Below are 26,176 nucleotides of genomic sequence, written 5' to 3'. Positions count from 1 at the left end.
CGCCGAGCTCTGCGCGACCTGCGGCTTCCCTTTCTACCCGCTAATGAGCGCTCTGCTTTTATCATGCTAATGCTTGTTCTTAATTGCTTTCCTGTGTGCTCGAGCACCAGCCATTAGCAGCCCGGTGCGGCTGGGTTGTGCCCTATCTCTGTGCCTTTCAGCGTTTCCAGCTGCCAGTGGAGCGGCGGGTTCCTCCTGTAGGAGCCGTTCTTGGAACGCGGAGCTGTTGCACAGCAGCTCGCGGTGACTGCAGGGCCGCGAGGCTTTCCCTCTCCCTTTCCCTTCCTTTGGGTTATAAGCTGAGCTTGAAATCAAGGCAGATCCACCTCAGCAATGGGGAGCGTGTTGGTTTGTGGTTTTCAGAGCGGTTTGTGAGTGAAGAGGGCTAATGGTTAATTTGGAAAACGCTCCTTTGCGTGTGGGCTTCAACACCCGGCTTTGAAGGAGCACCTGTTGCTTTTCAGGCTGCTTTGTGTGCAGCGATGGAGCGGCACACGGATCACTGCTCCGGGCTGCAGCTGCAGCGTCACCCTGCCTGCTGCGCGGCCGGCCCGGCAGCCACGTGGAGTCAGTGTTGCTCCGTGCAGATGAAGCTTTTCGCTGAATTCCTCCACAGCAGCGATGCGGCAATGAGTGCAGAGCTGTGCTGCTCCCACAGAGGCATCGGGCATTGCTGGTACAGCTGCAGGGTACAACAGGAGCTTAAGGCACTCTGTCTACTGCGGGGCAGTTGGAAGAGATGACCTGGAAGTGCCCCTTTCAACTCAAACGATTCCATTCCCCAAGGCTTCTTGTCTTACTGTGTGACATCGCTGAGCTGCCCCTGTGGGTGACGGTGCTTTGATGAGGGGGGGCTGTCCTTGGCTGGGCTGGGTGTGGGAGCTGCTGCTGCCTGTCACACACGGGAGCTCATGGTGTACATCTTGGTGGTGACAACACGGCGCTGAGGTCCCTGAGGATGGCTGGGGGCTGGTGGGAGAGACAGCACTCCATTCAGGGTGTGTGTGTGTCGCCCCGCATGGCTGTGCCACGGACATGGTGACACACAGAGAGAAATGAACCTGGATGGCCAGCTGACACCTCCACCAGGACCTCAAGATGCCCTGGGCCGGGGTGGAGCATTTCTGCATTCCCCCTGTGCCCCCACGGGACCTATGGGGCTCTGCATGGCATGATGCAGCACACCCCCCTCCCCCAGCCAGGGTGCAAATGCCAACTGCCCTTCATTTGACTGCAGCCTGCAAGAAGCACCTGCACCCTCTGAGTCGTCCACCCCAGGTTTATCCCTGCATGACTCCATGGGGCAGCCTGGGGCAACACAGACTGACCTGTGTGGGCATGGAGGCAGCAGGTGAGCAGGACGGATGCCGCGAAGCAGCCCGTTGAGCCAGCCATCCCCAGCCAGCAGGACCACCCAAAGTCATAGTGGACCCCCAGGAAGAGGTTATGGGACACCAGCATGGCCCTCTCCACGTAGACATCCACTGCATACCACACGGAGCCCACGAGACCCAGGATACCTAGGAGGAATGGGGCCAGTTAAGAGCAAGCCGCAGAACCTCCTACTTCCCAGAAGCCCTCTGAAGGGTGCCTCTGTCTCCCTGTGTCCCAGCTGTCCCCGGGTTCTCCTGACCACGCACTCGCAGTGCCGAGGATGGCACCAGCCCCATAGCACATCTTCAGTTTGACACGAGGTTCTTCCTTGAGGAACTTGATGCAGTCGAGCCCAAGGAGCAAAGTAGCCAAAGCCAGGCCCACCAGGAGGTCCGCCGTGATCAGCAGCGTCCGCGTCACCACAATCTTCACTGGTGAGAAATGAACAAAAAAGCAGAAAGGGGTGGTCAGAGGAAGTGGTCCCCCTCTCCAGACTGCTGCCTGTCCCTCCTGGACTTACCCAGCTCACTGCTAGATCGGGTTGGATAGAGCCCTGGGCAGCCTGGTCTGGTGGCTGGCAACCCAGCCCGTGGGCAGGCAGTAGGAGCTCAGGGACCTGCTAGGTCTCCTTCAACTTAAGCCATTCCATCATCATTGGGCATCTCTATAGGATATGGTGACATGGGGACACCAGTGTCCACCACCCTTTGTGCTGCTCGCTGTGTCTCACCAGGCTCATCAGAAACCTTGCAATGGGACTCAGTAAGTCCGTTATCAAGAAACCACACAACTTAAGGTGCGCCATTCAGGAGCTGGGATGCTGTCACCTTCTCAAGACATTCTTGGCTTACCCTACATGTTAGCTTAGGTAGAAGATGCTGCTGTCTGAGCCTTGCTCATGTTGCCATCTGTTTGTGGCTTCTCCCTGAAAAGCCCTGAATCCCCACTTGGTCCATGCTAACTTCTGGTTCCCTTCTTCAGTGTCCAAATCTTCGTCCACAGAATCACATTATCCTGCGTTGTCTATATATAGGACAAGGGCCTGAGTTTCTCATCAAGGTCAACCCTTCACAATGAGGATCTTTTTCTCGAGGGAAAACTTAGCTGTGAACTCAAAGATGCCTTGTTGGGTGTTCACAAGAGGTTAAAGAGACTTGGTGGAATAGGCAAATGGTTCTGGAAATGGATTGCTTGACACTGTAGAGTAATGCTCCCACCCCAGACCATGCTGTCCTACCTGGATGGTCTGCCAAAATGGAGTCATACTGGTCACAGGTCCTCACCCCATCCTGCATGTTGGTGACACATTCTCTCCAAAGCCCCCGGCATTTGTGACTCACCTGGAAGCAGGAGAAAGGATGCTCAAAGAGCACTCAAAACACCTCTGCTCCCCAGGGATCATAGAGTCATAGAGTGAGTTGGAAAGGACCCTAAAAGACCATCTGGTCCAACTCCCCTGTAATAAACAGGGACACCTACAACAAGCCCAGCAAAGCAGACCGTCAGGCCCTCACCTAGCTTTCAGCCACGAACATGCGGATGCTCTACTCACCTCCAGGCTGTCATCAGCATTCACCATCCAGCAGTCGGTGCATGTGGCAAGGAGGAGGAATAGGGCTGAGAGGAGAGCGAGACCAAATGCTGTCATCTGCAAGATTGCACTCATGGAGACACCTGCAAGGGAACATGGAGATGCCTGCTGCCGCCTCCCACTGCCTTGTCCACTGCCTCGGCCACAGTGCCTGGATCCCTAAGAGCAGCTCAGACGGCCTCCAGTTGTGCCAGATGAGGGCTGGATGGAAGATGAGGAAGGAATTCTCTGTAGGGAGTGTGGTCAAACACTGGAATGGCCGCCCGGTGGAGAGCTGCAGTCCCCAGCCCTGGAGGCATTTCAGACACGTGGATGTGGCACTGAGGGACAGGTTCAGTGACAGGACCTGTAGGTGAATGTGATGATTTTGCTCGGTGACCCTGAAGGCATTTTCCAGACTGGATGATTCCATAACCCTCAGTGCTGCCCCTCTGGGAATCAAGAGCTGCTTGGAAACTATTGTCAAAGAGCCTCTGTAGTCAGACCCCATTATTGGAGCACGTATCTCCTGAGATCCTAACGTTTCCTCGATGCTTTCATCATTCAGTGAAAAGATTACCTGCTTTTCCTTTAATGCCTTTTTAAGAAAAGCTGTGAAGTGTCAGAACACCCAAACTGGAGCACGTGGGGGTGTCCCGAGGAGCGTCCGATCCTCAAGTGGTAAAGAGGGCTGCTGTGCCTCCATGCGGTGCCTTTGGGTGCTGCTGAGCATCGCCAGAGAGCAAAGGGGACAGAACCGTGTGAATTCCATCACTGCCAGAATTGAGGGACTTCGCAGAGAAAGCAATTGAACAGCAGGTCTGAGCGGAGGGCATCGCATCTCCAAGGGCTGGAGAAGACTCCTACTTCAGTGTGTTTTGCAGCCCAATCCTTGGTGCTGCCATTTGCTTCAGTGCCTGAACTGCAGCCGCTGTGTGCAGAGGTTCAAACCCTCAGGGTTTGTTTTTTACCCTTTCTTACTGACATTATTACTGACAGACCTCACCTTATAATGCTCTTTTAAACATCCCAAGCCACCTTCTGAGCAACTCCCCGCAATCTTTCTTCCTTCCCCGAGACCCTGGCTGTTCTGCAGGCTTTGAAGAAAATCTGTTCAGCCATTTGAGTTAAATCAGGGGAAAAAAAAAACAAAAAACACCCAACAAAAAATCCCTTCTCTAGAGGAAACGCTCAGTCATTGTTTGCGCTTGGGTAACTCCAAAACAGCTTAGTTTTACTGCTGGAGCCTTGGCTGGTGCAGCAGGTGGTGGAGCTGCTGGTTTTGTTGTGCTTGGAGGTGTTTTATGGGGAATTAATGATGTTTGGGACAAAGGGGAGCTGTGAGGGGAGTGCTTGTTGGATGCATCTGCCCTCCTCTAGAACACAGAATCATAGAATCATGGAGAGTGGAAAAAGCTCTAAGATCATCCGGTCCAACCATCCAGCTACCAGCAACACTGCACACAGTCCAGTCCAACTGGAAGCCTTACCTTCATCGCAGCATCCAGGCTCATCCTCACTGTGTTGCGGCCATCTGAAGTCCCAGAGTGGGATTCAGTCCCACCTGGATGGGATGCGGAGGTGCCCAATGGAAACGCGATGCCCACGGAGCACTGTGAGCCCACATCTGTGCTGGGCTATTTAATGCTTCTCTAGGGCATGTCAGAGCGCTCTGTGTGCTGAGCTCAGCAGGGAGCATCGTGGTTAAACGCTAATTGGCTGCAAACAGAGACTGGCTTCCAAAAAACATCACATCTTGACACCCGTTGGAACCAGCTGGGGCCGTGGGAGACGTGGAGAAACACTGCCTGGGTGGGGGGCTCTGTGTTCTGGGCAAACGTCCCCTGTTCTTTAATCACACCTTTTAATTAGTGCTCAAGGGCGAGTGGCCTGAGGTGTGTTGGTTCCAACTCTCTGGTGCAGCAGAGGCAGACAGACGGGTGGCAGGAGGAAGAACGCAGCTTGTTGCAGGGAGGGCAATTCAAAACCCTTAGTGCTGTCCGTTGGGCTCCCAGCTGTGAGATGGTCCAGCATTTCCCATTTTCCAAAGACATCTCATAGCTTTCAAACTGGTGGAGAGGTCAACCCAGAGGCAGCAAAACAAGCCGCCTCAATGGGGCCTCTCACAGATCCCGGGGGTTCAAAGAGGGCTGTGATCAGCTCTGCGGCTCCCCCAGAATTCACAGCTCTCGAGGGAGGGATGCAGGAAAAGGCTGTAAAGGACACAGCCTCACAGGGGCACTGAATGCAGCCTGTAAAACTCATCCATTTCCAGGCTGTGTGGGGACTCCCAGACCATTATGCACAGTCACTCCTCTCCGGTGGTTTCCAGCTCAGAAACGTGGCTGCTTGGCCAGAGGCATTTTTGTGGGCTTTTTGCTGACCCTCGAAAGCAGCACCTCAGTACCTCGTGCTGCCCAAATATTCCAGTTTTGTTCCTTACTACCCAGAAAAACTGCTTTCTTGCAAAGCATCTTGTTACAGCGACCTCTGAGCATCTCCAGCATAAGCAGTGCCTCATGGCTGTCAGCTGTATCTGTGCTCTCCTCTGTGGGTCAGTGGGAAACAACACCCCACGTATGTATTTCCAAGTCATGGGGGATATATTTAAGAGAGGCACTTTTATTATTATTTTTTTTCCCCTCTAAATAATCCCCTGCAGTACTGAACTACAGGGGTTTGGCAGAGCGCTGCACACTCCTTCAAATTCTTGAGGCTCAGCCCTGCAGAGGCACCCAGGTTCTTGATGTGAGTGATTGCTGTGGCTTTATTTCACATTATCCTGTTTCACGTGGTATTTTGGCTCATGGGAAGACTTTTCTCCAGCATACCTGTGCATGTAGCGGTGCACTGGGGCTGAAACCTTCCAGCAGGGTTTGTATACCTTCATTTTCCAACTCAGATCTCAGGAATTTTTTATTGGTGGTACTTAGATGTCCACAAAACAGCTGGAATTCTGGTATGTTCTCCACATGTAGGCACTGGTGGTGTGTAAAAGAGTTTTGTTTTTATTTTTTACTCTTCTAATCTGTGGATTTACTGTATATGAAATGAGCCCACCTGTTTGATTCTGAGTTGAAATGTTTTGGGCATTGGAAAGATACAGGTGGAGGGGTAAATGCATCAGTCTTTCAATAGTTAAGAACATTTCCTCGGTCAGTGAAGATGAGATGAAGATCACATCTGCATCACACTGGTTTTGTAAGATAAAAAGAAAGAGGCAGTGGGGACAGAAAGCCACCAAAGCGCTCTTTTTAGCAGTTTGGATGGCAGTGGATCCCACGCATCGCATGCAACGCTGCGGGCCACCCTAAGCCTGGCAGCCCGTTCCCATATTTAATTCCACTCTGCCATGGGCAAAACACACAAGGGATTGTCTGGAGGACAGTGGGGGCCTTTGTGCCCCCAAACATGTAATTGCTTCTGCAGATCAGCTGTTTTTCCCCCTCTGTTATGTTCTTCCAGCCTGGGCGGCTGATGCCATGGGACCGAGCCTGCGGCAACGTGGCAGAGCTTTGGGGAGAACAGAAGATATCTGCGAGCCAGGGGCTGCGGGAAGGCAGGGGAGCTGGGCAAAAGCCCTGGGCCTCCAGCAGTGCCAAGGAAAAGCAGGTGCCGCAAAAGCAGAAATAACTCAATTGGCACAGCGAGGAGCAGCCTGGTTCTTGGAAAAGGGATTAAAGCCTGCGGCTGCCCTTCGCACACAGCAGGGCGACTGCAGCGAGGGCTCTGTGCGGAGTGGAGCAATGGGAGGCGATGGGGAGGCGATGGGGGGCTGCGGCACTGGGCGGACAGACTGCGGTCTGAGAAGGGCCTTGCTGAGGACGTGACTGCAGGGGTGCGGTGCCAGGCCAGCCAGATGGGATTTAGGTGCTTTAGGCTGAAATTAAGCAACCTGTTAAGCCACGCTTTCAGCGACAGCACCTGCTGGGCACGCCTGCAAAGTTCTGCCTCACAGCGGCTCAAAGCCGGTGGGCTCTCGGCAGCCGCGCTTCTCTCAAGTGCCTCCCAGCGGGCTGAGAGGAGGGGGCTCTGGCCTGGGAGCCAGCAGCAGGCAGCCTTCAGCCCAAACACAAACCGCCCTCCCTCCCTCCCCAGACCCGCTGCCCAGCCCAGGGATGAGGCCTCAGCCCCACGGCGCTGCCATGGGAGCGATGGGAAGAGGCCCGTTGGGATGGAGGCTGAGATGACTTCAGAAGGACGCCCGTAGTCAGAAATATTTTAATACAACTTTTAGTACAAACAATCTGAAAAACCCCACCACAAATAGGAATCCCAAACAGCGCTGCTCCCGCGGTGTGCGTCGCACAGAGAAGTTAATGCAGGTTTACCTTCAAGGAATAAAAACATTCTTCTACACAATGCTGCACTCTGTATATGAAAACACACTTCAGACACAACTATTTTTAAGCACGATTCTCCTTCCCAATCCTCACTGCAGTGGCTTTGGGGTGTGTTTTGAGGGGAAAGCAAGCACCAGTCTCCCCGGCAGTGCAGACACTACAAGCACTGCTCTCCCCTGATGGCTGACGATATTTTTACATGGGGTCTGCAATGCAAAAGAGAGAGATGGCTGTTAGTCCTTCCTGCCTCACGGAAGCCAACCCCCAGTGCAGGGACTGTTCTGCTTCCCTCCTGCATGGGGAGGTGCTGCCCCGACTGTTAATTTTGGGACAACCGGCCACGTTTAGCCAGGAACAAGAGCAGCACATGGGCGTAAAGCAGACCATAAAAAAAAAGCAGGGAGAAATCAGCGATGTGGGGATTTATAAAGTAATTAAAAAAAAAAGGGCAAAACCACCAAGCCAGGCTCTTTGGATCATTTCCACTGCGCCGTTTCCTGCGGTTTAGCTGGCATACCACGTACAGCAGACAGACAGATGGCAGCACCAGGCCTTCCGAGGATCCACGGGAGGAATGGAGCGCTGGTGTGTTAGTAACAGCCGCGGCGTGGACACAGAGGTGGTGGCAGTTAGCACGGCTGAGCCTAAAAGCCTTCACCGGTCCTATTGGGGAAGGGGCATTTGGAAACAGTGGGGAGACATCAAAATTCACAGGTTTGTCCATCTCGGAGTTAACTGAAACAGCTACGCTGGGCGCCAAAGTAAAAACAAACCATTACTTGTGCTCACAGTCCCCATTTTGCCTGCTCTAACCTGGCCAACACCAGTTTGTTCTCCTGCTTAACAAGGCCACATACTTGCGCCTGGTGAGAAATACACCCGGGTCAGATTTTAGCTGGCAGAGCTCAGCTGGATCACCAGCAACCGCCAAACCGCCGTGCTTTCATTCCTCGTGTGCTCACATCAAGAATGATTAATACAAATAGCGCTTTGGGGCAGCAGCCACGCAGAGCACACCTGCACCCTGAACACAGGAATGTTTCCTAAGCCACCAAAGCTGGGCTATGGGGACACTGAGCCTCTCCAGCACCGCTAGGCAGCAGCCCTTTCCCTGGAAAACCCAGAGGTGAGGCTGCGGGAGATGTAGGGGCACACGGGGACGGCTGCACGCAGTGGGGTGGCCCAGCACAAAGCACCTCTGTGCAGCCCACCCCCAGCACCCCACGCCAGGCACTGGGGCACGGCCCAGCCACCCACAGCCCCAGTAGCGCAGGGCTGGGGGCGGAGGTGCAGCCCCTGCAGCCTGGTGGTGCTGGATGCAGGGAATTCTGACCAACAGCCCGTTTTAGAGGCTTGCGCTGCAACCTGGAAAAGCTCCTGAGAAGCTGGTGCGTCCCCAGCAGAAGAAAAGTCTCTGGTGGTGCCCTTGAGCTGTGTGTCCTGTGGGAGCACCGGGGCCGTGCCTGCTCTTGGGAGGGGAGGGCATGGGAAGGCAGGGCTGGGGTCAGACGTACTCCCGGGCTGTGGAAGGCTGCGACTGTCGGTAGTACTGCTGTCCTTGGCGCTCCTTGGCAGGGCAGGAGCAGCAGAGCAGGGAGCCCCCCAGCACGGTGAGGCTGGCAGCCCCCCAGCCGACAAACAGCGCCGAGCCAAACTCGTACCTGTGGTAAGATGAGGGTTGGTACAGCATCAGGGGATGGGAAAAGCAGTAGGGCTGTGTGTCACCACCGCCTACCACGCAGGGCAGCCCCAGGGATGCAGAGGAGCTCAGGGAAGCGGTGTCCCCGGGGGGCTCCTACCTGGCGTTGATCGGAGTGCTGGCACTGAAGAACTCGTAGGTGACCTGTGTGGCGTACAAGGAGACGGCCGCTAACGTGCACAGACCTGGGTGTCAAACACCGAGCATCAGCAGTGCCCAACTCATCGCCAAACAGCTCCACTTCCCTCCTGTTAGAGGCTATTGGAGCTTTTCTGCATCAAAGAGGCACAAAGGCTGCAGCTGCCCAGCGGCTTACCGCAGAGGATGAAGAGGACACCTCCAGCAACAGCAATGCGGCTCTTGGTGATGGGATCCTCCTCACCAACCTTGGTGCATTTCATGCCCACAACGCTCACGATGATGCCGAAGAAACCCAGGAGGAGAGAAATAACCATGAGAGCCCGGGAGGTCTGGATGTGAACTGCAGGGGGAAACACGCTGCTCGCAGCACTGCAAGGTGAAGTCACTTCCCACTGGGACAGACCTGACCTTAACACCCCGTCCTTTACCTTATCCTTAACCCTGTCCTCACTGCGTAGGGTCACTCACAGCTCCTGTGCCTGGGGCACTGTGCCAGGACACCTCGGCTCACTCTCAACACCAGGGTCTCCAGCTTTCCTCCCCACCACGCTCTTTTTCCTCCCTCCCTGCTCTTCTCACTGCAGTTTCAGCAGCAGCACCGTCCCCAAATGCTGTGCGCAGCCCTAGGGTCGTCATGTCCCCACATGGCACCTACTGTCGGGATCAAACCCACAGGGATTGGGGGCAAAGACAAAGGGGCTGAAACCCATGGGCACAAGCTGGTCTCAGATTTACAGCAGGGCTCCGACCCACATCGGGACTCAAACTGTGGGTGCAAAGCAGGACTGGAACACGAAGAGAAGAGTGAGGGTCTCAGACCCACAGCAGGATGCAGACCAATGGCACAACAAGGAGAGCTTGACTCACTCTCAGCACTAGGGCCTCAGCCTTCCTCCCCACTGTGCTCTTCCTCCTCCCTCCACACTCTTCTGGCTGCAATTTCAGCAGCAGCACGACAGTCCCCAACACTGCACACAACCCAGGGTTGCAGTGTCCCCACTGTGCAGCTGCCATTCCCAAATTTGATGCCCACCGTGTGGCTCAAACCCACAGAGACTGGGGAGGGCGAGGGCTTTAAGCCCATGGTCACGAGGTGGGCTCAGCCCTACAGCGGGGCTCCGAGCTGTGGGTACAAAGTGGGACTGGAGCACAAAGAGAAGCCAAGGGGCTCAGACCCACAACAGGATGCAGACCCAGGGAGGAGCAAGGAGAGCTCTGACACGCACTGGGCTCAGATGTTCAGGGGGAAAGTAGGCTCTTCCCACAGAGCTGGGAAGGGGAGCTCAAATCTGGGGGGGGGGGGGCATAGGGCTGGGACCCAAAGGATGGCTCAGATCAGCGGGAAGGGCACTAAGGGGGCTCGGACCCAGGCTGGGAAGTGGGGAGGGGTTGGCTCAAAGCCACGGGGGTTGGCTCAGCTCCTTGGAAGGGGCTCAGCGCCGAGGGAAGGGATGCCCGCCGCCCCCTGTACGCACCGTCGAGGGAGAGCAGCGAGTCGTGCAGGCGGCACTGCACCTGCCCGGTGCTCTGCGCGGCGCAGCTCATCCACAGCCCTTCGTGCAGCCCCACCGCCGTGATGATGGCGTCTCCGGCGTACGAGCTCTGTCTCCACTGGGGCAGAGCCGCGGCAGCCAGAGCCGCCACCCACCCGCCCAACGCGGCCAGGTACCCCGCCAGCTCCCGTGCTCCGCCGCCCATCGCCGCCGCGCTGCGCCCGGCCCGGCCCGGCTCTGCCCGGGGGTGTGCCCGCCACGTCCCGCCCCGAGCTCCATCAGCCCCTCCTCTGGGCTGGAGGGGCAGTGGGGGGGAGGTGGGTGGTTAGGGGTCAGGGAGCGGAGTGGGGTGGTGGGTGTCCACCGAGAAAAGAAGGATTCGGATGGGCACTTAGGGAGGTGGGGGATATGGGGACCCCCGGGGAGGTCGAAGTGCAGTGGGGAAGGCTTTGGGGTAGGGGAGGTGAACCCTCGCGGGGTCATCGGAGCAGGGACCCCTGGGGCTGCTGCAGGGGTGGTTGCAGGAGTGTCACACTGTGCTGTGCTGCCCGGAGGGGGGCACGCAGGGCAGTGGGCATTTGGTTGTGCCAAGAGGAACTTGGAGCTCTCAGTGGTGCGGAACTCTTGGTAACATGGAGCCCTCAGTGGTGTAGAGGTCTTGATGGCACAGAGCTCTCAGTGGTATGGAGTTCTTGGTGACATGAGGGAGGGAGTTCTTTGGTGGTATGGAGCCCTCCATGAGATGGAGCTCTTGGTGAAACTGAACTCTTGTTGAAATGGAACTCAGTTGCATGGAGCTCTTGGTGATATGGAGCTCTCAGTGCAATGGAGCCCTGGGTGACATGGAATCCACAGTGGCATGGAGACCATGTTGGCACTGACTACTTGCTGTCATAGAGCCCTGGGTGGCATGGAGCTCTTGACGGTATGAAGCTCTTGGTGGCATGGAGCTCTTCATGCCATGGCACCCTCAGTGCTATGGACCCCTTGGTGGCATGGAGCCCTCAGTAACACGGAGTCCTTGGTTACATGGAGCTGTTGATGACATGGAGTCCTTGGTGGCACAGAGCATGGCACGGAGTTCTTGGTGGCACGGAGCTCTCATTGGTGCAGAGCTCTTGATGACACAGAGCCCTTGGTGGCATGAAACCCTTGGTGAAACAGAGCTCTCGGTGACATGGAGACCTCAGTGGCTGTTTGCTGGGTGCAGGGAGCTGGCAGCTGCCCCAAGCATTGCCCTCCTGCCGGGCTGGCTGCCCTGGCAATCGTTAACCGCCATCTCATCGGCAGTCAGCTCACGCTCGCTGTGGCCAGGGGCCGGCTGCCTGCCCCAGGCTGAGCTCCACGCTTGGGGGACAGCAGGCAGCTCCTGCACCAGTGTGCGAGCAGGGAACCCTTAGGGAGAAACCATCCTCCCATTGCTGCCATCCCTGTGCTGGGCACTGACCCCTCTGGCCCCTCTGCCTGTTCGTCCAGGGCGTTTTGCGGGCGGTGTTTCAGAGCGTGCGCTCGCATTCCCCACATGGTTATGGTAATGGTGTGGGGACAATTCACTGCCCTGTTCAGCTGCCGCTCAATGTCCTTCTTGTTCAGGGAGAGGGCAGAGCTCCAGTCACGACAGTGGGTGTCATAATAGGGTGAACTGCCCCCACTGGCTCCAGGTCCTTTCTGGCCCGAACATGAAGCTTTTGCGTCCCTCTTGGGGATGTTGCAGAGCTAATGCAGGGGTTGCATTGCCACTCCCCGGCTGCAGGAGACCTAAAGGCACCTAGGGACAAAGCCTGCAGGCTGTGCAACCAGAAGGCTTTTGCCATGGCACATGGGACAATGACCTCTGCTCCCTGCTGTGCCCCATCACCAGCGCTGCTGGACAGAAAGCGCAGCTCTGTGTGCACGGATAGATATGCTGTGCCAGCGTCTCTGCTCCCAGCAGCACAGGGCTGCTGCCCTCGCCTGGGCACCAGGATGGCTGCAAGGATGCACCCACAGCCGGGCTTTTGGAAAAGACACCTGTATTCACCAGTCCTCCGCAGAAGGCACTTAAATAGCTGTGGTGGGGAGTGGGCTCAAGCAAAGCAGAAAGGCACGTTTGGTGTGGCTCCAGCCCTCCCAGCCCCACACTGCTACCATGGCACTGGGTCTTCAACTTTAAAAAACATCCCTCCCTTTTCCCCACGTTCCTCACCCCTATCCACCCCCAAAGTCTGGATGCTCATCTCAAGATTGATGGCAGATCCACAGCAGGGCTGGGAGCCATGGAGCTCTTCATGCTGCACCACAAAGTAGGGCCCAGCCTGCAGCCCAGGGCTGAGCAGCCAAAGCCACATGGTGGCTGCAGCTGTGTCCTAAATGGCGTGGAGCTGGTGGTGCTGGCCCTGGCAGGGCTGGGACCCTGCATGAGGAGTGTCACAGTTCATCCTTCCCTGCTGCATGCAAGCCAGCAGTGCTGGTGGCAGCCGTTGGCTCCTGCTCCGTGCTTGGCTCCTGCAGCAAATCCACCTCTTCCGTCCTGAAAAGCATCTTCACCAAATCGTCCGCCTGCACTCGCTCCTGTGGGCCAGAGCTCACGTCACACCCTTCCACAGAGGGCAGCCCCCAAAACCCTCCTGCTGCCCAGGGAGCATGGTGAGGTGCTTACCCGCTCGCTGTGCCGAGGGTCCAGGGTGAACCAGAGGGCAATAGCACAGCGTTGGCCTTTGGTCACAGCCTTCACCCCATGGGGGTTCTCTGAGCCAGAGGAGAAGCCCACGGCACGGCCACACTGGGGCTGCACCTCTGCCTGCGAGAAAAGACTCTGCTGCACCACTGGGACACGGGGAGAGCCAGCCCCAAACCCACATTCACCCTATGCACTGACACAAAGCACTTTCCCCAGGGATGGAATAAAGCTTGGCAGCTGTGCATGGAGCTCCAGGGAGCACAGTTACTTACAGTCTGTGTCTTGGCATCCAGCTCTGTGAAGTAGAAAGCTCCCCCTTCAAAGTCCCCATTGAGGTAGAGGATGGCACTAAAGAAAGTAGGGAACAGGGTGACAGCCATCATCCCAGCACCCAAACCCTGACCCACCACCACAGCAAGAGGCCAAGGCAAGAGAGTCCGAGCTGGGCTGCCCTTCTGCCCTGATTCTCACCTGGGGGCTGCTAAGCTTAACAGCCTCCGAAGGGCAGCTCAGCCCCACGGACACCTCGGTACCTGTAATCCCGGAAGGTGTAGGCTGGTGGTTCCTTTACACACACCAGGGCCTCCGCATTGAGGATGCAGTTGTCCACATGCACCTCATGGCTGTTGTCACTCCGGCCTTCCTGCTTCTCTAGGGTGGAACAAGAGGTTGTCAGTACTTTGTCCGTATGGGAACAGGGTCTGTCTCCAAACACTGTATGGATGTTGGGATGAGGTGGGCTTGGCCTCTGCTCCCAGGTAACAGCAACATGACAAGAGGGCAGGACAACCTCAGGCTACACCACGGGAGGTTCAGCCTGCACATTAGGAACAATTCCTTCTCAGAAAGGGTCCTGGGCAGAGGGTGAAGGCGCTTTGCATCCCCCTGCAGAGCAGCCCTTCGGGGCCGTGCTCACCATCGATGGCTGTGCGACACACCAGGTGTGAGTAGGAGAAATGGAGCGGGACCTCCAGGCGGAAGTAGGACTCCATCATGTGCCGCACCTTCTCCGTCACGTTGTAGTAGAGGTGGGCGCTCTGCAGGGGGACCTTGCCCTCCTGGCCCAGCTGTGGGGGACAGACAGCAACGCGGGCTCAGCTGCAGCGGGGCAGCAGCCCCAGGCGCCCGCAGCCACACTAACCTTGAGGGCCTTCAGGACGGTGACACCATAGAAGGTCTCACTGGGGGTGTGAGGCGATGTCTTCCCACGATAGCCATCCCCTGCCGAGGCAGCTGCCTGCAAAGCCCAGCCAACGTTATCCCACCCGATTTCTGAGGCACAGGATGCGACCCCTCGGCATCCCCGCATCCCCGTGCTCACGTTGGTGAGTCTCTGCAGCTCCCGGCACTCCTCAGCTGACAGGACTCCATCCACCACAACGCGCTGAGACCCGTTCAGGCTTTTGGAGTTCATGGTGACGCTGGCTCCCTCGTACACCAAGGGGCCGCCTGCAGCACAGGTGGGATCAGGAGGGAGTAAGGATGGAACTGGGGCGGTGCTGAGGGACTTTGGGCTGGCACCAGGACCCGGAGCTGCCCGCACCTTCTCGGATGAACTTGCTCATTTCTGCAGACTCCTTTGCTTTCTCCTCCACCAGCGTCTCGATCTCCTTCATCAGGTTGCCGATCTCCTCGGAGATGCGTGCCGCTGTCTCCCGCTCCACCCTGGGCACACAGTGGCCATCAGCTCCACTGCCCCACTGTCCCCAAGTTGGGAAGAAGGCATGCCAAGGCAAGGACAGGACAAGTTGTGTCTAAGGGCTGCTGACAAAGCCCGAGGTGTGAAGGTGTCATCTCAGTGCAGCACTCATGCCCTACCCCAAACTGCTTGGGGTGACCAAGGACCAAGCTCTGCCCTCCAGCAGCCTCTCCCAGCCCCAGCATCAGGTAATTCCCTCTGCAATTGCTGCCTCGAGCCCAAGGAAGGCAGAGAGGTGCCCCCGTTGGTTGCCTCCCCCCCAGTGGCAATTGGCCAAACACTCACTTTTGTTTCTCTCGCAGCCTCTTTGGTATCACCTCTTCAGGCGTCCACGTGTCCTACAGCCACAGGGACAGCATCAGTAGCTGGATGAGGACCTGCCTCGACACCACATCCCCCTTCCCTGCAGACACGTCCCTCCAGCTGCCACCAGCCTTGCTGCAGTGCCACTCACCGGGTCCACAAATGGGATCCCAAAGACGTCGTAGCTGAAGAAGAGCAGCTCCTTCTCCATGAGGCTCCGCTGGCGGTATGCCTGGATCTCCTGGGCCAGGGGCAGAGGGGTGGGTCAGAGCAGCCCTCCCACCTGCTGTCCCCACTGCAACCCAACCCAGATCAGCCCACAAAACCTCTGCCAGGGCTCGGAGCTCTGAAAGGACAGAATCCATCCTATGCTGGCTCGTCCCTGTGGTCACCCACCTTTCGGGGCTCAATGGGCCTGGCCAGGTCTTCTCCCAGGACAGCAGTGTAATAGGCCAAATTCTGGTTCATCACCTCATCGTTTGGGAAGAAGAGCAAGTATGTTTTGGTGCATTCAATTGCTTTTTCATAATTCCCACCTGGAAAGAGAAACAGAACCATTACAGCATGTCTTCTCCCTGCCTTGCTGGTGCCCAGCTCTGGCACAGGCACAATCCACTGCTGGAGCAGAGACTGGGGAGGATGATGAGAATTTGATAGGGAACAGAGTAAATGGGGATACAGAGAAACAACAGAGAAAGCTCAAATCTGCGAAGGATCTCGCTCTAAGCAGGGGCAGATACTCTGAAGCAAAGACAACTGCTGCCACAAAGGGAAAGTAACAGTGTGAGGTGCTCTCTCACCTCAGCAGCAATCAGTGCCCCTGGCTGAGGAGTTTTCATGCTTGGAAAATGTATCTTAAAGCCCATTTCCAGACAGTAACACCCAACCATTTCCATGCTAACCTGCAATTTTCAGCCACTTAAGCATGCTGACCTACTTTCATCTACAGTATTATATCCTTTCAGTCTTCCTGGAGTTCAGCCTTGGCTGTTTGTTTGTTTTTTAATCCTTCTGGGGAAATTTGCAAAGAAATAGTTCAATTTTTTTCTAACAAGGAGAACAAAAAAAAGACAATATCCATTTGCCTGGGTTATAACAAACTCTCCTGGAGGGCCAGAGTGCCTCTTTTGTTTGGATGTGAGGCAGAAAGCTGGCAGGAAAAAAAAATGCCTCTCTAGGCTGTAGTGAAGCTGCACAGGAATTTGGCATTTGAGCAGCAGGGAGGCTCACTGTAACAGAGGGCAGCAAGACACAGCTCTCCTAAGGCACACTGCTGTCCATGAGCCCTTATGCCCACAGCACGATGTCAGTGTTGATGTGAGCAGTGCCAGGAGTCCTGGCCATTGCAGGATGGGGCAATGAGCTGCTTACTGTTGTAGTAGGCAAACTGCAAGTAGTTGAAATGCGAGGGCAGGAAATCCTCCAGGGGCTTCTCCCGACCAGGCTGCGAGGCGAGCTCTGTGACACAGCCCTGCTTGCAGCTCAGCACCTGCATGTAGTGATCTGGTGGAGAAAAAATCCCGTATCACTGCTTGGGGTCATCGAAGAGCTGGTTGGTGGATGAGACATCATAGGGTCCCCGCTCCAGCCACCAGCTTGCAGCACTGGAGACCCCCAGGGATGGCCCCCCACCACCGTATGACTGGTGTGACATCCCATAAAGGACGTGTTCCTCCTGTCAGTCTCAGCCTCCCAGCCCTGTGCCCAGGTGACCCGTTCTCCACATCCCTCTGGAAATGGGGAGGGGGTCCTGGGCAGCATTCCTCCTAGTGAAATCTATGGGGACCACAGAATGGCTTGAGTTGGAGGGGACTTTAATGATCATGCAGATCAAAACCCCCAGCCATGGGATGGATGCCCTGCAGCAGCTCAGGCTGCCCAGGGTCCCTGTAGCCTTGGACACCTCCAGGCAGCACTACCAGGGCCTGGATGAGAGGTGTGCACACCCATAGGGCATTTTGGTCCCAACCCCTTTTGCACAGGCGCTCTCACCTGTCATGGCCTGGAACAGGTCTGCGTTGTACTCCAGGTAGTTGTAGCCTTCATAGTCATAGGGCCCCTCACAGAGAGCACGGCACTCCGTGTCAGCCACAAAGTATTCCTCCAGTGCCTTCTCCAGGTGCAGGACAGCAGCAGCCGGCTGCTCCTCGCTGTAAAACCGGACACCCAGGCGGAACTCTGTCTGCAGGGAGCCAGGCAGAGCTGTGAGCACAAAGCTGCCCAGCGCCCATTCATACAATCATAAAACAGGCGGTACTGGGAGGGATGCTTAAAGCCATCAGGTCCAACCCTGCTGCTCCCACAGCTCCATCAGCGCTCAGAGCCCCGTGCCCTGACCTTGGGTGTCTGCAGGGCTGGGGCACCACATGTGCTCAGAGCACTGGTCCCAGGGACACCTCTCACCACATGGACACACAGCAGTGCTGTGTGCTTGCTAAGCCCACAGCTCACCTCCCCCTCCCCACACACAGCCCTGGGCAGGTATTTTAGGAGCGCTGCCACATTCCCAGCTAAGAAAATGCAATTTTGGGGTAAAACCCAACACGAGGATGGGGCACCCACCATGTGGGGCCTGGCCTCCAGGTCAGCAAAGTCGGACTCCCTGACGCCTGCCATCATCTGGTAGTACTCCAGGTTCTGCTTCATCTCCACGTGCTCGGGGTTGGCCACGAAGAAGGTGTGGGCTGCAGCCACGGCCTTCGCCACCTTATTGATCTGCGGGAGGGCAGAGGGGTGAGTGAGGGACCCCAACTTTTGGAGCTAAGACACAGAGGACTGGGGTCATCCTGAACATGCACGTTGCCTCCCAGCCGGGTCAGTACTGGATGTGGGGTCCCAATATGAGGTGTGGGGTCCCAGTACCGGGAGTGGGGGCCCAGTACCGTGTATGGGGGTCCCGGTACTGAGCACGTGTGGGGATGCGGACGGTTTCTCCCCCCCTCCCCACGCCTCGGGTGCGGCAGGCCCCAGCCAGGCCCCGACGTGGCACTGCGGGGGGAGCAGTGGAGGGATGGGAGGAGGGCCTGGGCCGCCTCCCCGTCCCCCAGCATCACTCCCATCCCCGCCGCCCGCCTCCTTCCCGCCCGCCCCTCCGCTCGCGGGTTCCGCTGCGGTCGAATCGCACCTCCGGACCCCTCTCGGACGCCGCTCCCCGATCTCCCCCCCCCCTCCCGGATCTCATCTCCTTCGGGGCCGTACCTTGAAGTAGGCGACCTGGAGGTAGTTGTAGGGGCTCCGCTTGCGGAACTCGCTCTCCAGCTCCTCGCCCAGGCGGTACCGGGAGGGCTGGGTGGGCCCGCAGCCCCGGAGGCAGGCTGCGCGCCGCAGCAGCCCCTGGAAGAACAGCAGATCGCGGAGAGCCGGCTCGAGTCCGTCCGTCGGTACCGCCGCGGTGGCATTGGCGCAGCGCAGGCGGCACCGAACCGACCGAGCGCGGATAGCGGCGCGGGCCCGCAGCGCCCGCTCCATCTGCAGCACCACGGCGGGCCAGTCCCCCCGCGCGTACGCTTCGGCGCCGGCAGCGAAGAGCGCGTCCGGGGGCTCGGCCGGCAGCGGGGGATCGGAGTGCTCCGGCGGTCCCAGCGGTGCCGGCGGTTCCGCCGCCCAGATCAGCAGCGGCAGCAGCGGCAGCAGCAGCGCCATGGCCGAGCCTGCGGCCGCCCGGCTCCGCGCCAGACCACGCCCCCCCCCGTGGCCACGCCCGCTGCTCAGGACCACGCCCACACCGCACGCCAGCAAGACTTTTGGCCACGCCCCCTGCTGAGCGACCACGCCCACACCGGAAGTTTCTCATCGAGCGGAAGGGGCGGGGCGCAGCGGGCTATGGCGGCCGTAGGAGGGGAGGATGGCGGTGGTGGCGGTGCGGGCCTGGCTTTGGCCTTGGTGGAAGGCAGCGCCGGGCGGGCCGCCCGCGTCGGGGACCCGGGGGACTTGGTGGCGCTGGCCCGGCAGGTGCAGCAGGTGAGGGCCGGGCACGGTCCCCCGGGGAAGCGGCTGGGCCGGGGCTGAGGCCGTACGGGCACCCGGTGTCCTGCTGGCTCCCGGCAGCGCCCCGAGTCAGCACCGCCGTGTTGTCCCCGCTCCGTGCCGGTGCCTCTCGCCGTTATAGGAGCACAGAAAGGCTCGGGTTGGAGGAACCTTGCACATCATCTATCTCCAACCTCTGCCCTGTCCTCCTGCCCTGCCGCCCCAGGTGCTCCAGTGCCTCCCAGCGCTGTGTGCTGTTCTCCAGTGGGTCCCACCATGGCTTCAGTGACCCAAGTCTTTTGTGCTGCTCCCCCCAGTGCACCCTTTTATGCCTCGTTGTCCCCCTTAGTGTCACCCTGCCCATCCCAGTACCTCCCTATGTATCCTGCACCCTTGTATGCCCCATTGCGCCTGCTGTGTGCTGCTGCCTACCACCTTGGTAGGAATGGTTCAGGGTGGAAGGAACCTTGTGGATGCTCTGTTGGGTTTCAGTATTTCCTGCTGTTCTCCCCAGTGCATCCTTGTATGTTCTGCTCTTCCCTTCAGTTCTTTCCTTCCCATCCCAGTGCCTCCCAGGTTGTCTTCCTGCCTTTCTCTAGCCCCTCCAAACACCTCCCCATAGATCCTTCTGCCTTCTCTTGGTGCATCCCACTTCTTTTGGTTCACCCTCGTCTTGCTGCCCATCTCCTGCCCACTGTGCCTCCCCCTTGTCTGCATCTGTGTACCCAGCTGTCTGGGGATGCTGTGGTGTCCCCCCACCAGCTATGGATTGCCAGGGGGCTCAGAGCTGCTTGTGCAGCTCATGTTAGAGCTCCGTTAACGCAAGGCTGCAGCCATTGCTTCCTCAGTGTGGAAATGTCCATAGGACCCTGGCTGCCTTCGTCCTCATCAACCCCTCTGTCTCTTGCAGGCAGATGAGTATGTTCGAGCCAATGCCTGCAACAAGCTGTCTGTCATTGCTGAGCAGATCCGGTGCTTGCAGGAGCAGGCTCGGAAGGTGAGGATGCATCCAGTGGCAGGAAGGAAACAAGGATAAAGATTTGCTTTTACTTGGCTGCTGGGTATTTGGGAGAAGCTGCAGGCTGGTCATTGCCTGAAGCCAAGTAGAGAAGATTCGGGGGGATGACAGCCAGAGTTCACTGTCTGGTATCAACTGGGGGCATGAGGGATATTTTGGGGGCTTTGCCTCATTCTGCATATCAGGGGGGCTTTTGTCAGGTGTGCCGAGTCCTTTCAAAGGAGGGGTGAGAGCTGGTGGTCAGCCCATGGCAGCTGGGATGTCAGTTATGACGGTGACAGAAAACTCCTGTCACTGTAGGGTGTGCTTCCAGGAGGAGCTGGAGCAGCAGGGTGACAGTGTGGCTCTGGATGGTTGCTCTGAGGTGAATCCAAGCCCTTGGGAGAAGATGAGCTTTGCTCTGAGGTTTGGGTGTGTCTCAGCTTTTGAGTTTGTCCCAGCTCAGTTGCCAGAGCAGTTGATCCTGGCTGTCAACCCAGCATTGCTCAGCTGTTCTCTTGCATTTTGTCTTCAGCCCTACAGGTGTGCTCATAGAACCAAAAACAAGTTATGGAGTGAGAAGGGACCTGCTGGTCACTGCAGCTGGCCCACTGTCATCAAGGCAATTATGTCATGTGGTTGTTAAGAGCTGCAGCTGGGGAGCTGAGTTCCCCTATGCTTGCTGTGCCTTCCCCAGGTTACTTCAGCAGGGAAGTCCCCAGGGTCTGACTGTGCGTGGAGGCAAAGAAAGACTCCAGCCAATGGTGGGGGCAGGGGCAGAGGCGAACCTGGGGTTGTGAAGAGTTTGCTGCTGTTTGGAGGTATCTGCACATCTGTGGGGGGTTGCAGGAGTCCCAGAGTGCAGCTTGGCAGAGGAAACTTGAAGAAAATGAACGCCTCTTTGGAAAGCATCTATTTCCTGGGGCAAGCGATGGGATGAAGCAAGAGCTGTGCTGGGAAGGCAGAGCCTTGTGGGCTCTGGCTGAGATGCAGAAGTGTGTGTGTATGAAGTAAGTAATCAGTTATATTTCAAGTGTGGAAATTTTAAATTTGTTTTCAGGTTTTGGAAGATGCTAACAGGGATGCTGATCTGCACCACGTGGCCTGCAACTTAGTGAAGAAGCCAGGAAACATTTACTACTTGTATAGGAGGGAGAGTGGCCAAAAGTACTTCTCCATCCTGTCTCCGAAGGTGTGTGGTGGCAGCCTCTGAGGAAGCAGGGAGGGGAAGAGACAATTTCTGGTATTTGGGCACTTCTGGAACTCTGACAAAAGCACTGGTTTGATGGAGCCATTCACAGACCTGTGCTCGGTTGGGTTTCTTGATCTGAGTTATCTGCTGATCTAAGGTGGGCAGTGTCTTTGACAGGTAGACGACCTCAGTTCAGTCTCCGCTGTTCTTTTTATGAAAGCAGAGAAATGCAGACGTGCCCTGGGCCTTCCCTGTCTGCTGTAGTTGTTGGCAGCAATTTTCTCAGGTGCTTTAGCCCAGGGGTTGAGATGGTTTGCAGCTTGGTGTTTTGTTCCTATGGGAAGTGGGGGTGACTCTCCTCTTGAGTTAGTGTTGGAGGTGTCTTCCTTGCAGGCAACCCATTTTCTAATGCACAGGGTGAAGACTACAGAGAAAACAGCAATGAGCAAGGTGGAGGAGCTCTGCAAGGTGATACTGTGTCCCCAGACTTCCCTGTGTCAGCAGCACTGTACTGTGCCTTGATTGGTCTTAGACTCAGGGTAGTTACTCTTATTTTGAGGTTAGAAAGTGGGACATCTGTGTAGCTGGGAGTGCCTGGAAGGTGGTGGGGCAAGCCAGCCTGGGCAGAGAGGCTGCGACTATCAGCACAGTGTAGCTCCAAGGGAAACCCAGTAGCAATGTATATCTGTCCTTTCTCTTCCAGGAGTGGGGGACCAGCCCCCACGAGTTTCTCGGTGCCTATAAGCTGCAGCACGACATGTCCTGGACGCCTTTCGAGGACATTGAGCGACGAGATGCTGAAATAAACATCTTGGACAAACTGCTGAGCCGGCAGGCAGCGCTCCCCCCCTGCACAGAGCCCAACTTCCAGGGCCTCACCAAATGATGTGAAGTGTGTTGGCTGTACAGGACCTCTGAACAGAGCTGATGCCTGAGGACAGGCAGTGCCTGAGCGTTGCCAAAGGCAGGGCAAGGAAAGAGACCAAGAAATGAAAATGCTGATGCTGCCAGTACTTGCTCTTTGCTTTAGTAAGACTAATTCTGAATTCAGTCTTACTGGATTTTCTAGTAATCAAGTAACTTATTTCTTTGACTTATGCCAAGCTTCAACAAGAGGCAGATGATATCAGATGGAGTAATTTCAAAAGGACTTGGGGCAAAAAGCAAATATGCTTGGGGCAGATTGATTGTGTTATAAAATATGTCCTACCCATCTGGCTGTGGCATACCTCACTGAGACTGTGTGTGGCAGGTAGTGATTTCAGGTCTGGATTTTGGCCCTTATTACAACACACACATTTAGGAAGCCCTGTGGCATGGGAAGAGTGGTTGAGGTCGCATGCAATGAGGTCTGTTGTTCCTTGTTCCCTTTCTAGTGGGGATTTGTTCATTTCAGACCAAGTAGGGCTCCTCCTGGCCCTTGCACTGCAGCAGAGGAGGTTTTGGTGCTTGGCTTGAGACCCGAAGATGGGGATGCTGCAGCTCTGGCTTCTCCCAGGTCACCCTCAGCTCATCACTGCACCAGGCTTCTCTCGTTGCAGTGCTGCCATCAGCCCAGCCCCATCCTGCTGTGCTTCTCTGTGGCTGGCAGAAATCTTCTCAGAGTCAGCGTAGGATTTTGGAAGAAGCTTTTCCCAGCTCACCCTCCCTCACTTAGAGCACTGGGCAAATTAAAAGCAATGTGTTGTTATTATCAGACCAGGGTATAATTAATTCCTTATCAAGTCACAAGTGCCTAATTTGATAGGGTGTCTCTTTTTTTTTCCTCTGCATGTTTTACCACCCCAGGTCTTATTTTACTGCATGTTATTAAATCTTAACTTGGAAGGGAGAAAGTTAATTACTGCATGGTCTTTGCCGTAGTGCTAATTACAGCAACATCAGAGACTTTCGCCTGTGATTTGTGCTCCTCTGGGGAGAAGGTATTCCTGCCCCAGTTTTATCTGTTTCCCATCATTAAGCATTGTAAGCTGATGTACATGCACAAGGGGACTTGGTGATGTCTGCTGCCTTTGTCCTTTGCAGTTTGTGATTTCTTATGTTGGACTTTGACAGGATTTCACTTCTCCAGCAAAGCCTGCTGACCCTCTGTGCCCTGTAGCTCTGCTGCCCCGCTGCAGTTCCTTTGGGTGCCAGCACTTGCTGCTTGAATGACAGCTGTGTGTCACAGAGGGCTGGTGCTCTGTGCCAGCATGTTTCTTCTGGGTAGAGGGATCCTGTCAAGTGAACATAAATGCCTCTTCTAGCCTCTCTTGCCACCTTGCTCTTTGGAGGTTTGCCTACTTCTCCATCCTAACCATGCGCTGCCCATTTTGCAGAGTCCTGCCTGTTCTTTCTGTATCTCCAACAAGCAAAAGGCTTGCAGCAAGTGCAGCATATCCAGCATTGCCTTGTGGTGCTCTCTGCGCTGCAGGCAGGGAGATAGGGCAAGGTACCACTGCAGAGCTGAGCAGCCCATCCTGTGTAAAATAGGGATGGAGCTGGTGACAGAAAGGTGAAAGGTCCTGAACTGCAACGTCCTGCAGCACTTGCAGCTGAGGCTGCAATTCTGCTGCAACATTACCTCTCTGTAATGTGTTTGTTGCAAGAGAACAGAGGAGACAGTGCTGGTAAAACCACTAGTAGTAGAGCTTGTGGAGGGTTCCCTGAGTGCCTCTGGGCTTGTGAGTGCCTCTGCTTGGCTCAGCCTGTCCCGAGCCCTTTCCTTAATGCATTTTTGGATCAGCAGGGTGGGAGTTTAATCAGGAACAAAGCACCAAACTGCAGCTGGGAGGAGTCAGTGAAATGCAACACTAGAGAGAGGTCTGGGCTGTCCATGGGTGAGAGGTGGCCTCTGCTTGCTCCTACACACTTCTCATGCCTTTCATTTGGGTGAATGCATGTGCCTGTCTCAGGTGAACAAACTTCTGGGTGAGAACTGAATGAGGCAGCAGCTGTTTGTGACTCACTGCAGAAAACACCATTGAAGGTGTGTGATTCTGCAAGTCTGGGGAAACTTTTCATGTTGTACTTCTGCTTAAATCATAGCGAGGAACAATGGGGCTTTGAAAAAGAGCCCTGGCTGCCTTTCCAGCCACTGCTGTTTCTGAAGGTATGCCAGGCTGCATTCACAGGGAGGGAAGGAAACCAAGGGCTGTTTCATCTGCTGTACAAAAGGTTAAAAATCAGGGTCCTCCTTTGAGACCCTTGTTTCCATTCACAGTCACATTTATCTGCACCCAAGTTTAATTTAATTCTTTTCCATCTCAGGTCACGGACTTTGCAGAGCTAATCCATGTGCAAGCTGAGAGTGGACTCAGTGACATGGGAAGTGTTGCATTTAGGTGTTTTCTAGGTAAACCTGGTTGCAACAAAGAGCAGAGCTTTGCAAACAGCCCTTCCTCCTTTTGAAACAATGCTGCTGCACTCAGCAGAGGTGGCACAGTGCAGCTTGCTGGCTCTGGAGGCAGTGGCTGTGGGTAGGTGTGCACCCAGTCATGGTATTTCTAAAGATTTCTCTCCCATTGCTCTTCAATGAGCGCTCGGGGCAGCAGTGGATGTGCAGCCAATGGCTCGTTCCAAAAGCCCCAGAGATGGACAGTCTCTGTGGGAGATGTGCTTCTGATGCCAACAGTGCTTGGCAGAGTGGCTTTGCTCATCTTTGGCTGATACCTGCTCCTCGGAGCTGATGCTTGCTGACGTGAGCCTTGTCTTCTTTTGATCCCAAGAGATGAGTTTAATAATGACTTGATGGGACTGAGAGTGCAGGAAGCATCTCCCCGATGTACCAAGAGCATTAGAGCACCTTTGAATTTTTGCATTTTGAGGGCACAGAACCAGGGCTGAGCAAAATCAGAGGAGGGGCAGAGGGGTTTTCAGCCTCATCAGATGGTTTTCAGCTGCCCATTGCAGGGCAGCACTGCAGGCTTACTGCTGCTAGCACTTTGCCTTCCTGAGCTGCACAACAAGCCCAGCAGGTCTTCCTGGATCTTAAGAATTCAATTGATTTAAATGAGTTTTCTCTTTCAGCCAGGAGGCTGCTTTTTGGCTCCTGCTACTCAAACACTGTGTGTGAGAGCTATGTCTGAGTGTCCCGATGCTCCCTGAGTGGATATCTTCACCCTAACCACACATATCTTGAACAAAAGACCTTCAGCTTAAATACGTTACCTGCGTTACAGATGCAAAAGGTTTCCTGCTCAGCAATAGTCAATAACATTCAGTATCTCAAGGGAGCCTACAAACAGGAGGGGAATCAACTCTTTGAATGGGTAAATAACTGCAGGACAAGGGGAAATGGATTTAAATTGAGGGAGGGAAGATTGAGGTTGGATGTCAGGGGGAAGTTCTTTCCTATGAGAGTGGTGAGGTGCTGGAACAGCTGCCCAGAGAGGCTGTGGATGCCCCATCCATCCCTGGAGGTGTTCAAGGCCAGGTTGGATGGGCCCTGGGCAGCCTGGTTTAGCATTAAACGTGGAGTTGCTGGCACTGCTTGTGGCAGGGGGTTGGAGATTCGTGATCCTTGAGGTCCCTTCCAACCCTGGCCATTCTGTGATTCTGTGATGCACTGGAACAGGTTGCCCTAGGAGGCTGTGGATGCCCCATCCATGGAGGCATTCAAGGCCAGGCTGGATGTGACTCTGGGCAGCCTGGTCTGCTGCTTGGTGACCCTGCATGTAGCAGGGGGTTGGAACCAGATGAGCACTGTGGTCCTTTTCAACCCAGGCCGTTCTATGATACAGTATAACGTAGGGTCCCACC

At 55.9% G+C, this 26,176-nt stretch overlaps 4 protein-coding genes across 6 annotated transcripts; 1 reads left to right on the top strand and 3 right to left on the bottom strand.

Annotated features, from left to right (window-relative positions):
* Positions 1-895: 895 nt before the first annotated feature.
* Positions 896-3,040, bottom strand: LOC125703496 (claudin-16-like). The gene is made up of 5 exons (XM_048968057.1): positions 2,927-3,040; positions 2,612-2,714; positions 1,641-1,805; positions 1,329-1,520; positions 896-969 (listed from the first exon to the last, which is right to left on the bottom strand). The coding sequence occupies exons 1-5, from the start codon at positions 3,038-3,040 to the stop codon at positions 896-898; spliced, it is 648 nt and encodes a 215-aa protein (XP_048824014.1).
* Positions 3,041-7,153: 4,113 nt separating this feature from the next.
* Positions 7,154-10,929, bottom strand: CLDN19 (claudin 19). Of its 3 annotated transcripts, XR_007380849.1 has the most exons (6): positions 10,603-10,929; positions 9,303-9,467; positions 9,087-9,171; positions 8,802-8,948; positions 7,812-7,950; positions 7,154-7,493 (listed from the first exon to the last, which is right to left on the bottom strand). XR_007380849.1 is itself a non-coding variant. In XM_048967796.1 (5 exons), the coding sequence occupies exons 1-5, from the start codon at positions 10,823-10,825 to the stop codon at positions 7,932-7,934; spliced, it is 639 nt and encodes a 212-aa protein (XP_048823753.1). In that variant the 5' UTR covers positions 10,826-10,929; the 3' UTR covers positions 7,154-7,931. The 3 variants fall into 3 exon arrangements, 2 of the variants coding, with proteins under 2 accessions (XP_048823753.1, XP_048823752.1); XM_048967796.1 differs by having other exon boundaries at positions 7,154-7,950; XM_048967795.1 differs by lacking the exon at positions 7,812-7,950.
* Positions 10,930-12,604: 1,675 nt separating this feature from the next.
* P3H1 (prolyl 3-hydroxylase 1) lies at positions 12,605-18,977 on the bottom strand. Its single transcript, XM_048967793.1, has 15 exons — positions 18,480-18,977; positions 17,844-17,996; positions 17,274-17,463; positions 16,653-16,784; positions 15,678-15,817; positions 15,433-15,522; positions 15,264-15,316; positions 14,823-14,944; positions 14,601-14,728; positions 14,421-14,516; positions 14,196-14,346; positions 13,813-13,930; positions 13,552-13,627; positions 13,259-13,399; positions 12,605-13,170 (listed from the first exon to the last, which is right to left on the bottom strand). Exons 1-15 carry the CDS (start codon positions 18,921-18,923, stop codon positions 13,027-13,029), a joined length of 2,178 nt encoding a protein of 725 aa, XP_048823750.1. The 5' UTR covers positions 18,924-18,977; the 3' UTR covers positions 12,605-13,026.
* An 18-nt stretch (positions 18,978-18,995) lies between these two features.
* C21H1orf50 (chromosome 21 C1orf50 homolog) lies at positions 18,996-23,129 on the top strand. The gene is made up of 4 exons (XM_048967797.1): positions 18,996-19,241; positions 20,158-20,244; positions 21,305-21,436; positions 22,140-23,129. The coding sequence occupies exons 1-4, from the start codon at positions 19,104-19,106 to the stop codon at positions 22,320-22,322; spliced, it is 540 nt and encodes a 179-aa protein (XP_048823754.1). The 5' UTR covers positions 18,996-19,103; the 3' UTR covers positions 22,323-23,129.
* Positions 23,130-26,176: the final 3,047 nt, after the last annotated feature.

This window comes from Lagopus muta, chromosome 21, assembly GCF_023343835.1.
Source record: "Lagopus muta isolate bLagMut1 chromosome 21, bLagMut1 primary, whole genome shotgun sequence".
Classification (NCBI taxonomy): Eukaryota; Metazoa; Chordata; class Aves; order Galliformes; family Phasianidae; genus Lagopus; species Lagopus muta.
Note: the sequence above shows the minus strand (reverse complement) of the source record. Positions and strands in the feature narration are given on the sequence as shown.